Below are 14,672 nucleotides of genomic sequence, written 5' to 3'. Positions count from 1 at the left end.
TGGGCTACACACTGAGACCTTGTCTCAAAAAGGAAGGGAAGAGCTGGGGAGATATCGTAGCAAGTCAAAGTGCTTACTGAGCAAATGGTGGGACGATATACTCATTGTAACTACAGTGGAGATGGAGACTGGGGTTGGTAACATTGAGAGAGAGAGCTAAGATGGCTTGCAGCTGGATATGAGGCAACCAACTGATTAGATAACAGGAAAACCAGGAATTCTGGGAAGCAAGGTGATGTTTGCAAGTTGGCTGGCCAGCTGCAGGGAGCCTAGGAAAACATGCAAGGCAGATGCTTTCACGCTTGCTTCTAGTGCGGATCAGTGTTACAGACTGGAGTGTAGGTGAGGACAGGTTGTTGTTGTTGTTTTAGATTTATTTATTTATTATATGTAAGTACACTGTAGCTGTCTTCAGACACTCCAGAAGGGGGAGTCAGATCTTGTTACGGATGGTTATGAGCCACCATGTGATTGCTGGGATTTGAACTCCGGACCTTCAGAAGAGCAATCGGGTGCTCTTACCCACTGAGCCATCTCACCAGCCCGAGGACAGCTTTTAATAAGAAAGCCCTGTGGCTACATCTCTGGTAACTGATAGTATGCTATGCTATCCCACATGAGAGTTGAGAGAGCTGATGAACACTCACAGACCCCATCTAGGTCAGAGCAGCAACATTTGCAAGGTTGACCAGCTGGCACTGGCAGCCCAAGCTAACAGCCGGCAAACCAGTCAAGCTCAACAAAGCAAGTCAGAGATGATCAGGGCGCTTGAAAGAGAGACCACTCTCCTATCTGAGTGAATCAGAAGAATGTGCACAGAATATGCAAACCTTTCATTGCCCTACTCCCTGTGTGCAGAGAATCAACCATTTGTAGTAGGATTCTCAATCTGGTTGGTTGGTTTGCTTGCTTGCTTGCTTGCTTGCTTGCTTGCTTGCTTGCTTGCTTGCTTGCTTGCTTGCTTGCTTGAGACGGGGTTTCTCTGTAGCCTTGGCTGTCCTCGAACTTGATCTGTAGACCAGGCTGGCCTTGAACTCAGAGATCCATCTGTCTCTGCCTCCCAAGTGCTGCTATTAAAGACGGGTGCCACTATGCCCAGCTGGATTCTCAGTCGTTGTCCAGTTTCTGGTCTAAATCCAATAAAAAGCCCCTAAATGACCAACCAACTTGATGTTTATTTCTCCTGGGACCCCTCCCACTTGTTGTTCCCTAGTTTCTCATTTTTCTTTGATTTCTCCCAAGAAAGACTGTTTTCACTTTAGATTTGTATTCATCACAATTGTGAGAGAATTCAAGAGCCCCAACCTTGATTTAACTTTCACTAACTGTTTAGACTCTGGAAATCTAAGTCTCTGGCACACAGCTATCTGGATGGAGAAAGATCTCAATGATCTCAAAATTGCATCATATTGAAAATTATTTTAAGTATGGGTAAACTCACTCTCCTCAATTTCGCAGTGTGGTCTCTTACCAGAGAGCACTTCTCCTTCGTCCTTGTCTTCTTGAAGGAAATAATTCAGCGATGATGCAGTTTAAGTATAAATGTATCACCCCAGAGAGACTGAGGGGGGAAGGCTGGTTGAGCAGGGAGGATCAGCCCAATGGATTATATGCTGGAGACTTTTACAAGGTCTTATCACTAATTGTGAGAGGGGTTTTGTATTCATAGGGGTGAAGAAGCCCACTGACCACCAAGTCATTGCACCTGATCTTGCCTTTTATTAAAAAATGCCCTGTAATTTTCTAGAAAAGCCCACACAAAGAGTGCTCTCAAACTGCAATGCAAATAACAAAGGACTGCATAGGCTACAAAGGATGGTATAGACTTGGGGGGGGGGGAGTGTGCAGCCCTGCTTTACGGGTTTGTTGTAACTGTGCCAGAGCGGCAACCGGGAAAGTGCCTGGCACTTTAATTCCTGATCCAACAGGAAGAAGCTAAGCTGCAGCAGTATCAAGGATGCTTAACCACGGAGCAGTCTCACTGCCAAGACACAGCAGGTTCCGTTGTTACATCGCACAGAACTCCTTTCCTCCCAACCTCACCAGATTAACATCAACGTGTTCACAAAAATCCATTATGTATCACCCAGAGCTTAAAAACCAAGTGGGTTGGAATAACATAGTCACCCTTGCTACTCAACTTTAGCTTGACATAAAAGTATGTGAAAAGAACATAGACAACACTTTCATATTGTCAAAATATTTAAAATACATGGAAGTAGATTTTGAAAGTACTGCACAACTTTCAGATAACTAGAAAGAAACTTCTAAGAGGGGCAGATTAATACAAGCCACCAAAGAGAGAAGGAAAAGTGAAGAAGCAGCCCTCTTTGTTTAGTGTGAGCTGTATGAGGTAAGGGCCTGCTGTGGGCAGTGGTGCCCCGGTGTACAGATGAGGTGGGAATGTCGCGTGCTGGGCAGTGGGAGCACAGCTAGCAGTGAGCATTGATGAGACAGGAGCTATGCTAGGGCTGTCAGAGGCTAGGTATCTCCCAGTTGTATAGGAAGGGAAAAATAAATCTAGAAAGGTTGTGATTATTGGTGTGCATTCTGATTCTCAATACATACATGCACATACACAAAGGGGTATCATGGATCCAGTGCATATTTCTTAGTCATTGTGTGTGTGGCGGGGTGGTTTGGAATAGTGCGTGTGTGAGATTGATGTCATGTGGTGTGTGCGTGTGTGTTGCAGTGTGTGGCTTACAACTAAAAGGCCTAGAAAGGACACTGCAATCTGCTGAGTACCTGCAGGCTGTGTGTGCTCCTGGAGACCAGCTTTCATGAGCTGTCACTCATACTGGGGTCTTCAGTGACACAGCTGTGTCCTATTTGCTCCTGATCTCTCCACCCATATGCCATAACTGACCCCACTGAAACTCATTGGTTCACCAAGTTGGACTTTGAGAGTACCCTTCCTTCAGCCTGTCTTCAGGTCCCTACCAGGGATAAACCGATACTAAGGGCTCTCTGCCTGCTCTCTGCTGGTGCTTGGCTGACCCAGTAGATCTGCTCAGAGAGCAGGCCGGCAGCAACTTGGCACTCCAGAGGCAAGGCCCCAGAACAGTGCTTCCCAGGTCACAGCTCCATGCTTTCTCTAGTTAGAGCTGAGGGTGTCATCCTTTTCCTCCAGTGGAATAGTCTGAGCTCAGAAAACCATGTGTGCCCCAGAGGCCACAGCTTGTAAATCCTATAATAAGCCTGAGTGGTGGTTTGGCCCAGGGAGTGGCACTATTAGGAGATGTGGCCTTGTTGGAGTAGGGGGTGGCCTTGTTGGAGGAAGTGTGTCATTGTGGTGGTGGGCAATGATACTTTTCTCCTAACTTCATGGGAGCCAGTCTTCTAGTGTCCTTCAGATGAAGATATAGAACTCTCAGCTCCTCCTGCACCATGTCTGCCAAGACGCGCCCTTGTTTCCCACCTTGATGATAATGAACTGAACCTCTGAAACTGTAAGCCAGCCCTATTTAAATGTTGTCCTTATAAGAGTTGCCTTGTTCATGGTGTCTGTCCACACCAGTGAAACTCCAACAGCCTGTGTACTACACGTATGTGTCCAGATCCAGCTGTGTCTCCATCCCAAGAGTAAACAATCCTGGTGACCTCACTGTAGTGTGCATCGGAACGAGAGAATCTCACTACCTCCTCCATAGGGGAAGAGATGTTCCTCTAGGGTTCATGGGAGCAGTGTTGCCACACACTGCCCCCAAATCCAGAGGATGAACATCTCTGTGTGTTTCTGTGTGAGAAACCCAGCAATGGAGGGAGAGCAGAGATGTGGACAATCCATTCTCAGAAAGTTGATCTTTCAGAAGCATTTCCAACAAACAAGTAATGGTATCCCTTGACAACCCGTTAGAACCTTGGTGTGAAGGGTGACAATTGTGATGCAGGGGAGGATCCAAGAAGAATTGGACCTGAGTCAAGTGAACTCAGTCTGCAGCAACACAAAGGGGGGAAAGCATTCAAACTGTTCAAAACCCCAAACAAGCCAGGGGAGCGGTCCTGGAGAAATGAAGTTAAAAGGACCAAAGTTAGCTCATGAGTAGAACTGAAAGCCTGATGTGCTTCCATTGACATGGCGTCTCATCGGCCGTTCCCTGCAGACGACTTCGGTGTCTACTACATCCTGTGAGCCTCTATGTCCTGTGCCTTTATAGATAACCTTAGGAGTTGGGGGGCCAGGGGAGGGCTTACCCAGAGGAGGCATGGCACCTGTTGCATTTGGGAGGGCTCTGCCAGATTTAACCCATGAAGGACCCAGAAGAGGTAATATATACATGTACTCCCTGCTCAGTCAGCCCAGGGCCTCCGTGATATCACTGAGTAAAAGTGAGAATGATGCACTTTTCAGATGGGCAAAACTGAACAGAGGCACTGAGTGAGGCCACTGGGCCGTGGGGCCTGGATTTCAGATTCAGGCTGTGGGAAGAAAGGTAATAAAGGATGAAGGTGGTGAGCGGCCCCACTGAATCGGTCAGATTGTAAGAGGGAACTGCGCAGATCAAGAAGGCCTCCTGGAGCCTGCAGTATTTCCCGTCTCTGCGTGCTGGGCAGATGCTCCGGTCTCATCTCTCCACTTCAAGGCGGTCCTAAAATAAGTCATTGTATTCCTTTTTTAAAGATTTTATTTTATGTATATGAATGTTTTGCGGGCAATTTAAGAATGCCAAAGCAGTGCCCTTGGAGGCCAGAAGAGGGCATCAGATCCCTTGCAACTGGAGATGCACAGAGTTGTGAGCTGCCATGTGGTTGTGGGAAGTGAGCCAGGCTCTTCTCAAACAGCAGAAAGTGCTCCTAATGCTGAGCCATCTCTTCAGGCTCACTTAGAGTGTGTGTGTGTGTGTGTGTGTGTGTGTGTGTGTGCATGTATATCTGTATATGTGTGTATGTATACATATTATATATGTATATATGTGTTTATACATGTAAATATATGTGTATACATACTATACATGTATATATATGTATATACATATTATACATGTGTGTATATACATGTATGCATATATATACATATACACATAGATATATACACATATGTGAATATGTATATAAGTTTATATGTACATATGTATATATATATATATATGTGTGTGTATATATATAAATATACACATCTTTTTTTGGACACAGGGTTTCTCTGTGTAGCCTTAGCTATTCTGTTCTAGAACCCACTCTGTACACCAGGCTAGCCTCAGACTCAGAGATTCCCCCTGCGGCTGCCTTCTGAGAGCGAGGATCAAAGGTTTGCATCACCAATGCCTGGCTGTGTTGTGTTCTTTTAAAAGATGTCATTTACTATGTGATCTAAGCTAAGCACCTGCATGGCACCTGCATGGCACCTGCATGGCACCTGCATGGCCTCACAGCCACCCTGCCAGGAAGGAGGTCATGTTCTTTGTTTTGCTGGGGGATCGTGCCTCACACACATTAAGCACACTTCCTCATGTTCAATGTTCCTGTGTTATAAATGAGCAGGCATAAGAACCCAGATCATAAATATATATAACCAGTTATTAGCATAGCAATGATTTACGTCTATGTTTTTTCTCTCCTTTCCTCTATGTATGTGCATGTATGCACACATATGTATGCATATGTGCCTTTAACATGTGAATGTATATGTTCCTACTATGTGTATGTATCATGCTCACTATAGCTGTCTCCAGACACCAAAAGAAGCTAAGAAAGGCCAAAGTTACAGTGTTTTAACGGCCCCATAAAGCACTTGCTGGGATTTGAACTGGGGTCCTTTAGAATCCATAGTCAGTGTTCTTACCCACTGAGCCACAGTTCCAACGTATATATATTCTCAATATGGCACCTATAGAGTTATATTCATTCTCAGCATATGCTATAATTCCATATAACTTAATGGACAGGTAAGGTAGGTAAATGTCTTCATTTCTCCTGCGTCACTGTGTGCTTCCCCCAGTATACTACTGTGGGCAAACGACTCACTCACATAAGCCGGTTATTCCATCTGCTCACTCACATAAGCCGGTTATTTCATCTGCTCACTCACATAAGCCAGTTATTCCGTCTGTAAATGATTTTAGCAGGACTGTTTCTACCCAGGAGAGCTGTTGCAAATATTTTAGGGGAATGTATATTAAGTGCTTAACATAGTCAGACTACGTACAAAACATCTATGATGCTACTGTTAAAACAGGAAAGGCTTTGGTTTGTAACAGTTGAGTTTGGATGTTTAGCCAAGCCACCCTGAGACCTGGAAGGCAGGCCTACGCTATCTCTTCACTCTCTTTTTAGGAAGAAACTTTTATTTATGTCAGACACACACACATTTATGTCATTCAGAGTTCTGGTCTTAAGTTAAAAACCTTCTGTCCTTGGTAGAGAGTGAGTTTGAGAGAAAAACCCACTAAGAATCTTTCCTAGCTAATCGAGTGGTATACACCTTTAATCCCAGCACGCAGGAGGCAGAGGCCGGGGGAATCTCTGTGAGTTCAAGGCCAGCCTGGTCAACATAGACAGTGCAGAGCCAACCAGAGACACGTGGGGAGGGCCTACCACAAAACAAAAGGGACAAAACCCTTCTTGCCAGGCTGGTGACTTCTAACTTCAGTCACTGAGATGTGAAACAAGAGACTTGTCAGTTCAGAGAGGATCTTGCCTCCCAGCCACAAAAGAGCGCTTTTATTTCAGAGGTTGCCAGGGTCTGAGCGGCACTAGCACTCACGCTCTCCCCTGGAAACACTCTCCTTCCATGTGGCCCACACAGTGCGGAGTGTGCAGACTATGACTCCCTGCCGGAGTCTAAGACCCAGCCACACTTCCAGGGCGTGACGGGACTGCGGAACCTGGGCAACACCTGCTACGTGAACGCCATCCTGCAATGCCTCTGCAGCGTATCTCCACTGGTGGAGTACTTCCTGTCCGGAAAGTACATCACAGCTCTTAAGAAGTAAGAGGAGGTCTTCCCCGAGTCTGCCCCACCCCAGCTCCCCCAGGTGAGGCGAGGAAAGGACCCGCTGGAGTCCTTGTGAAAGGCCACAAGCCCAGACACTGTAGGTCCCCAGAGAGAGTACATCGAGGGTGAGGAGAGCAGGGTGGACTGGGCTCTGGTGCAGGGGCGTGGACCTATCCCGTGCCCCGGAGCTGGGTCTTTTCTTTTCATGAAATATTTGCCCTTTGCCCCGCTCTTCTTCTCAGGGACTGCAGCGAGGTTACCACCGCCTTTGCCTACCTGATGACAGACATGTGGCTTGGAGACTCAGACTGTGTCTCACCAGAGATATTTCTGTCAGCTGTAGGCAGTCTTTACCCAGCTTTTCTGAAAAAGACACAGCAAGATGCGCAGGAGTTCCTGATCTACGTCCTCAACGAGCTTCACGAAGCCTTGAAAAAGGTAAGAACTAACAGCCCTGAGCTAGGAAATGTAAGCTGTTATCAGAAACGCCTGCGTGCGTGTGCGTGTGTGTGAATGTATGCATGTGCATATGTATGTGCACATGCATGTGTGCATATGCATGTGTGTGTGAATGTGTGAGTGTATGCATGTGCATATGTATGTATGCACATGCATGTGTGTGTGCGCGAATGAATGTGTGTGCATACATACATATGCACATGCATGTGTGTATGCATGTGTGTGAATGTGTGAGTGTATGCATGTGCATATGTATGTATGCATATGCATGTGTGTGGGGGCGAATGTGTGAATGTGTGTGCATGTGCATATGTATGTGTGTGTGTGTGTGCACGCGCATGTGCATACATGTATTCAGGCTGCATGGCCTGCCCTGCACCAAGTAGGACACTGCTCTGATGCTGGGGTCCTGAGGAAAATGTCCAGGTTAGGATATTTGTTGTTTATTGGTTGGTTTGCTTTTTTTTTTAACTTAAAATTTTAAAAAATATTTATTGTATATGCATGTATGCCTGTGTACTGCTTATTTGCCAGATTCCCATAGAGGCCAGAAGAGGGTGTCAGATGCCCTGGGACTGGAATTACAGACAATTTCCAGCCACCCAATTTCCATGTGGGTGTTGGGAATTGAACCCAGGTCCTCTGGAAAAGAGCCAGTCTTTGTTTTTGTTTGTTTGTTTTTTCTTTTTAAAGATTCATTTACTTTATGTATATGAGTACACTGTTGCTGTCTTCAGACACACCAGAAGAGGGCATCAGATCCCATTATAGATGGTTGTGAGCCACCATGTGGTTTCTGGGATTTGAACTCAAGACCTCTGGAAGAGCAGTGAGTGCTCTTAACCACTGAGCCATCTCTCCAGCTCCCTGTTTGTTTTTTCGAGACAAGGTTTCTCTGTATAGACCTGACTGTCCTGGAACTCACTCTGTAGACCAGGTTGGCCTCCAACTCAGGGATCCCCCGCCTCTCTTCCTGAGTGCTGGGATTAAAGGCATGCGCCGCCACTGCCCAGTGCAGCCAATGCTCTTAACCACTGAACCCTCTGTCCAGTTCCTAAAATTATTGGTTTTGTATTTACTTTTATTTTTTTCTGAAACTGAGTTTTACTGTGGAGCCCAGTCAGGTCTATGACTGGGAATCCTCCTGCCTCGGCCCTGCTCCATGTGCAGATATTATAGACGTCTGAAATTGTCACATTCTAGTTCTTTACATGGCAGATGCCCAAGAGCCCAAAAGTTCTCCAGATTCGCTCACACATTCAGAGGATAACTGGTTCAACAAAATCAAAAAAACCAAAACCAAAACCAAAACCACTCCTCCAAGCCAACAGGAAGGCAAAAAAGCCCAGGTCCCTGCCCAGGAGAAATTCACCTGAGTTCAAAGCCAAGTGTCTAAACACTGTTTCTTTTTCCTCGCGACTCAGGCTGGCTGAAGCTTGAGATCCAAGCCCTCTCAGGAAAGCAGTTCAAGGCCAACCTGTTTCCAATGCTAGCCTAGCTTGTCGAATTGTTACCAACGCTTTCTAAGGGTCAAAGCCTGAGCCCTAAAACCCTTAACAAGCTAGGTCCGGCCCCCGCCTTGCCTTCTTCGCTAGGACAGTGAGAGGCAGTAACACTGGGGAGATCTATCCGGCTTGCCTACCCTGGGAAGAACCCATAAGGTTCAGTAGTCCTCAAGTCAAGTTTGGGTTACTGACATGAGGTTTGGATTTAAATAGGTGGCTAGCAGCATAAATAGCTAAGAGTGTTCAAAGCCAGTGGTGAGCATTCCTGAAGTATTGGTACCCATCTTTCTTCCAAGATAGTCTGACAAGTTGTTGCAACTGTGTTTAATCTCCTCCTGGGAGACAGGCTCTTCCACCATCCACACCAAGCTTCATTCAGCCACGATAGCAGCAATTCCAATCTCTCTAGGACCATTGATTTTAGACTTCTGATAGCTAACAGGAGGGCACAGATGTCTCCCCGTGAAGAATCTGATCTCCTGCCAGGACAATTATGGTCATTCTTCAGATCCATCCCAAAAGGGAAATAGCTGCGTCACCAGATGTCACTCATGGCTTATGCTGTCAATGTCTTAGTGTTCTGTCTGAATCCAAACTGTTTGCTGGTCCTGTTTTCCATGGTTTTTATAAGATGAATGTGTCCTTTTTCACAGAACTGCCGAAGAAGAGCGAATGAGAAAAGAACAGACCAAAGCTGCTGCAGAAAAGTGCCAGCCTGTGAGACCTCCATCATCACCCGGCTATTTGAAGGACAGCTCAGTTACAGCATCACATGTTTAAAGTGTGAGAGCTGCACGCACAAGAATGAAGTTTTCACCATCCTCTCCCTCCCCATCCCATCTGAATATGAATGTTCCCTCCAGGTAGGGAGCCCCCAGCTCCTGAATATATTTTCTTGTTTTTGAGATGGGGGGTGGAGGGTGTGTGGTGGTGGAGGTGGTGGTTGTAATCCTGCTCGAGTCTCTCAGATACTGAGGATTACAGTTTCGGCTATTATTTCCTACAATTTTAAGTAGGAGAGGGCTGTTTTATGCCTTAAAAGCCATAAATAAAGGTGGCCCATGAATGAACAGCATTTTTAAAAAAGCAGCCTGTGGTTATAGTTACTGTGAATTTTTTTATTTATTTTTTATTATTTTCTTTATTTACATTTCAAATGCTATCCCGAAAGAACAACAATATGAACTAACCAGTACCCCCTGAGCTCGTGTCTCTAGCTGCATATGTAGCAGAAGATGGCCTAATCGGCCATCATTGGGAAGAGAGGCCCCTTGGTCTTGCAAACTTTATATGACGAAGCACAAGGCAAAGCCTGGGCCAAGTAGTGGGAGTGGGTGGGTAGGGGAGCAGAGGTGGGTTACTGTGAATTTAATTTAATTTCTAAATGTACTCAAGGCAAAGCCCCACTTAAAACTTTAAATATAGGTGAGGTTTATTCAGTCTCTTGAGATGGGCAGTTTGTGATATCATGGCTCCCCACTCACACTCTACAGTTTAAAGCTAAAACTAGTTATAATAGATTCTTTTTAAAAAGATTTTTTATTACACAGTGTATGCTTGTTTGTTTGCCTGCATGCATATACGTGTACTATGTGCGTGCTCGGTGCCCGAGAAGGCCAGTAGAGGGCGGCAGATTCCCTGAAATTGCAATTACAGTTCCGAGCCACCAAATGGGTTCCAAACCAGGGTCCTCTGCAAGAGCTGCTCTTAACTGGTTGGCCATCTCTGCAACTCCTAAGACTCTCATGCGGTCTGGATAGAAGCTGTGTACTGTGTGGAGAGAGGGGGGTCTGCAGCTTAGTCTGCCTTCTCTGATCTTCAGTGCTCAGAGTGATCTGTGAGGGGGGGTGGGAGGAGAGAGCTTGGTTAGGAACCTCAGGAATCAGGAAACACTATCCTTGCACAATTACACAAACCTGTCTTGTTCTTTTGAAATTGTAAAAGCACATCTGTTGATGACAGTTTTTGTGCATATAGCTGGGGAACAACAGAAGCCTATTATGTGTTAGTTTTGTTTTCCACTTGATCAAAAGGCTAAATAAAGGTGACTGGAGGGGGGGGGCTGGAGAGATGTCTCAGCAGTTAAGAGCACTGACTACTTTTCTGAAGGTCCTGAGTTCAAGTCCCAGCAACCACATGATGGCTTACAACCATCCATAATGAAATCTGATGTCCTCTTCTGGAGTGTCTGAAGACAGTTACAGTGTACTCACATATAATAAATAAATTTTTTTTTTTTAAAGGTGACTGGGAAGAATGGCAGGTTCTGGGCTGAGGCACTGACATGTCTAGTGGAAACAGTCCATTCCTCCTCATCTAAGCCAAGATCTTGCAGAAGCAAGACCTGGCTGTAGATGTCATCTTCCTGGGTGTGAACTCGAATTCATCTCCTGTAAAATGTCACCGAAAACCATGAGATATGGTCAATTTTCAGGCCCCCCTGTTGAGTTGAGTCAGGGCATACATAATTATAAAAGAGCTGTCTGATTTGCTAGTAGAAATGTCAAAGTCTGTGATTGAAAAGGTAAACCAGAAATAAACCAGAAAAGGTAACATAATAGAGTGGGAAAAGAATCTTAGCCCATCCTAGCAGTTCAGTGAAAAAGCATCACTTGTTGCTAGGTAGATTTTTTACTTATTCTTTACACGGGGTCTCACTGTGCAGCCCTGGCAGGCCTGGAACTTGGTATGCAGACCAACCTAGCCTTGGACAGAAGAACTCCTCCCGCCTCTGGGTTAAAGGTGTGAGCCACCAGCCTGAGCTCAACAAACAAAAAGAGTTGCTAAGCAGATTTTATGGGATTCTGGGCCACGGGTAGTGGTAGAGTGTAGCTCCTGGGTTTGTTCCTTAGAAAAATTCCCAGAAGCCATTTGCACAGCTCCTCCAAACTTTTATGGTTTGGTTTGTGTGTATGAAAGACAGGTCTCCTTGCATTACACAGGCTGGTCTCAAACCAACGATTCTCCTACTTACACCCATTCTTCTAATGTCAGCGAGGATCCCAGGCCACCAAGTGTTGTTTCTCCCCCAACAGGACTGTCTCCAGTGTTTTTTCCAACAGGACACACTGACCTGGAGCAACCAAATCCATTGTTCCTTTTGTGAAATCAAGCAAGAGGCAGCTGTGAGGACCTCGATTTCCAAGGTGCCGAAAATAATTGTTTTTCACTTAAAAAGGTATGTGGATTTTGAAATCTTGTGGGCAGATGGTTTTCAACAGTTTTATTGAGATATGATTCACATGATAATAGTTTATCCATTTAATATGTAGCTTGTCCTAAAATCAGCAGCAAAGTGGGTGGTGCTTAGCTGCAAGGCCGCCTGGGTTTAGTTCTCAGTGTCAAGTAAGAGAGGATTCCAAGTCGGTTCAATGGATTGGGTTTTGATTTAATATCTAATTTCTTTTAAATTTTGTAATAAAAAATATGCGACATAAAATCTATCATTCTGATCATTTCAAGGGTGTAGCCATTTGTATTAATTACCTTTACAATGTTAAAGCCAGTCACCACAATTTCCAGAACGTTTTAATGCCCCAGTCCCCATCAAGCAACACCTCCACGTTGTTCCTCTCCCTCCCTCGTTCCCACTTCCCTAATGTCGTTTCTGTCTCTGTGGATTTACCCGTTCTTGCTCTAGAGTGGCTGTGTCAGGCTACTTTTTTTTTTTTTTTTTTTTTAAGATTTATTTATTTATTATATGTAAGTACACTGTAACTGTCTTCAGACACTCCAGAAGAGGGCGTCAGATCTTGTTACGGATGGTTATGAACCACCATGTGGTTGATGGGATTTGAACTCTGGACCTTCAGAAGAGCAGTCGGGTGCTCTTACCCACTGAGCCATCTCACCAGCCCGTCAGGCTACTTTTATGTCAGCTTCACACAGCTAGAGTCACCTGAAAGGAGGGACCCTCAACTGAGAAGTCCCCTGCATAAGATTAGTCCACAGGCGAGCCTGTCGAACTCGTTCTTAATTAGAGATTGATGGGGGAGGACCCAGTGCATTGTGGGTGGTGCCACCTCGGGGATGATGGTCTAGGGTTCCATTGGAAGGCAGGCAGAAGGAGCCGGTAAGCAGCAGCCCTCCATGACCGCTGCATCAGCCCTTGCCTCCAGGTTCCTCCCCTGTTTGTGTTCCTGCCTGACTTCCTTTGATGATGAACGGTGACGTGGAAGAGTGAACCCTTTCCTCCCAGAGCTGCTTTGCTGATGTTTCATCACAGCAGTAGGAAGCTCTTGCTTGGTACCAGGATAGGGAGTGTTGCTGTGACAGATTTGATCATGTTGTGTTGGGGGAAGACTGGGAAAGGACTTGGGAACTTTGGGCTAGAAAAGCCAATGAGTGTTGAGAGCTCTGTGGGCTTGAGAGCAAAGGAGCCGACAGAGGCCTGGCTTGTGAAGTCCCAAAGGGACGTTTGAGAGTTATTATAGACTATCGGGGCTGTTGCATATCTGCTATTTTGAATTAAGCCTCCGTAGCAGTCAGCTGGGACTGAAGAACCAGCGGTGATTAGCAAGGGTCAGCAGCACTGGAGTGAACCCTGTGCTTACTGGAACAATAGCTGATGGTTGTCTGGAAGCAAGAAGTTAATTGTAAATGAATTATCCTCAATATAAATATAAAGGATGACTTAACCCAGTGGCTGTATTTCTTTACTTTATGTCATTCCCCAATAATTATATAAAGAATCCAAGATTTACTTAAAACTTCACCTCAATATCTGAGCAGTTAGATGGTGAACCTTAACTTCTATGCTAACCTGGCTCCCTCCCAGCCCCATCCCACGGTATCATTATTGATCTGGGTCTTCAGACTCCGTCGTCATGGCTCCATCCTCCTCGCTGATCTGCCTCTCCCCACCTCCCTCCCTCTCTCTTTCCTCTCTCTGCTGGCCGATGCCCCAGCCTGTTCTCTCTTCCACCCAGCCATTGAGTGATCAGCATTTATTGACAAGGCAGAGAATAAATGGCAAGAATTGTTTACATAAACTCGAGACAGGAGATTCTTGTTATAAGCATCACAGCGCCGAGTCCAGATGGAAACAAGATGTGAGGGCAGAGAAACCAGCATTCGAATAACCCAAGGGTAAACTTCACACCGCGTCTAACGCATTATGCCTACCATTAATAATGATTAAAAAGAGAGCGAGCGGTGTCACTGGGGTGACATCTGAGAAGCGTCCCCACAAAGTTAGCACACAGAAGCAGTGTTCCATAGGTAGCCAAGGCTGTGCCTTATGCTGGCAGATGAACTAGGTTATGTGCAGGACTCTTCCAGGCAGTTCTGGGTTTTGAAGTCATGAATGGGTCACGGAGAGCAGCGGGGGCTCAGCATTGTTGAGAGGCCAGGAGAGGCCACTGATGAAGGTGAAGCTGCTTCAGTAGCAATTGAAGCCCAAGGGTGGAAGGGGTCCAGGTGAGAAGTCTGTAATATGTTTTATATTATAATATGGATGCTGGGAGCAACAGGAAAGGGGAGGCCATGTTTAATATAAAGTTGATGTGACTGTAAGTTCGCAAGGGATCAATTGTGCCTTAGTTTTATGGCAACTTGACACAAGCTAGAGTCATCTGAAGGGAGGGAACCTCAACTGAGAAAATGTCTCCATAAGATCAGGCTATAAGCAAGTCTGTAGGGTATTTTCTTTTCTTTTCTTTTTTCTTTCGTTTTTCGAGACAGGGTTTCTCTGTATAGCCTTGGCTGTCCTGGAACTCACTCTGTAGACCAGGCTGGCCTCGAACTCAGAAATCCACCTGCCTCTGCCTCCCGAG

General features: G+C 45.7%; 1 protein-coding gene across 1 annotated transcript in view; it reads left to right on the top strand.

Moving 5' to 3' along the window:
- The first annotated feature begins 3,891 nt into the window (after window positions 1–3,891).
- Window positions 3,892–14,672, top strand: part of Usp50 (ubiquitin specific peptidase 50) — a 19,987-nt gene continuing 9,206 nt past the window's right edge. The window contains exons 1-5 of the mRNA XM_021194976.1: window positions 3,892–4,131; window positions 6,746–6,928; window positions 7,177–7,372; window positions 9,552–9,761; window positions 11,934–12,076. Coding sequence (XP_021050635.1) covers window positions 4,079–4,131; window positions 6,746–6,928; window positions 7,177–7,372; window positions 9,552–9,761; window positions 11,934–12,076 — 785 coding nt within the window. The 5' untranslated portion in view covers window positions 3,892–4,078. The remainder of the gene's footprint in view (window positions 4,132–6,745; window positions 6,929–7,176; window positions 7,373–9,551; window positions 9,762–11,933; window positions 12,077–14,672) is intronic.

The sequence above is a fragment of the Mus pahari genome, chromosome 3 (genome assembly GCF_900095145.1).
Source record: "Mus pahari chromosome 3, PAHARI_EIJ_v1.1, whole genome shotgun sequence".
In the NCBI taxonomy this organism is placed as follows: Eukaryota; Metazoa; Chordata; class Mammalia; order Rodentia; family Muridae; genus Mus; species Mus pahari.
Note: the sequence above shows the minus strand (reverse complement) of the source record. Positions and strands in the feature narration are given on the sequence as shown.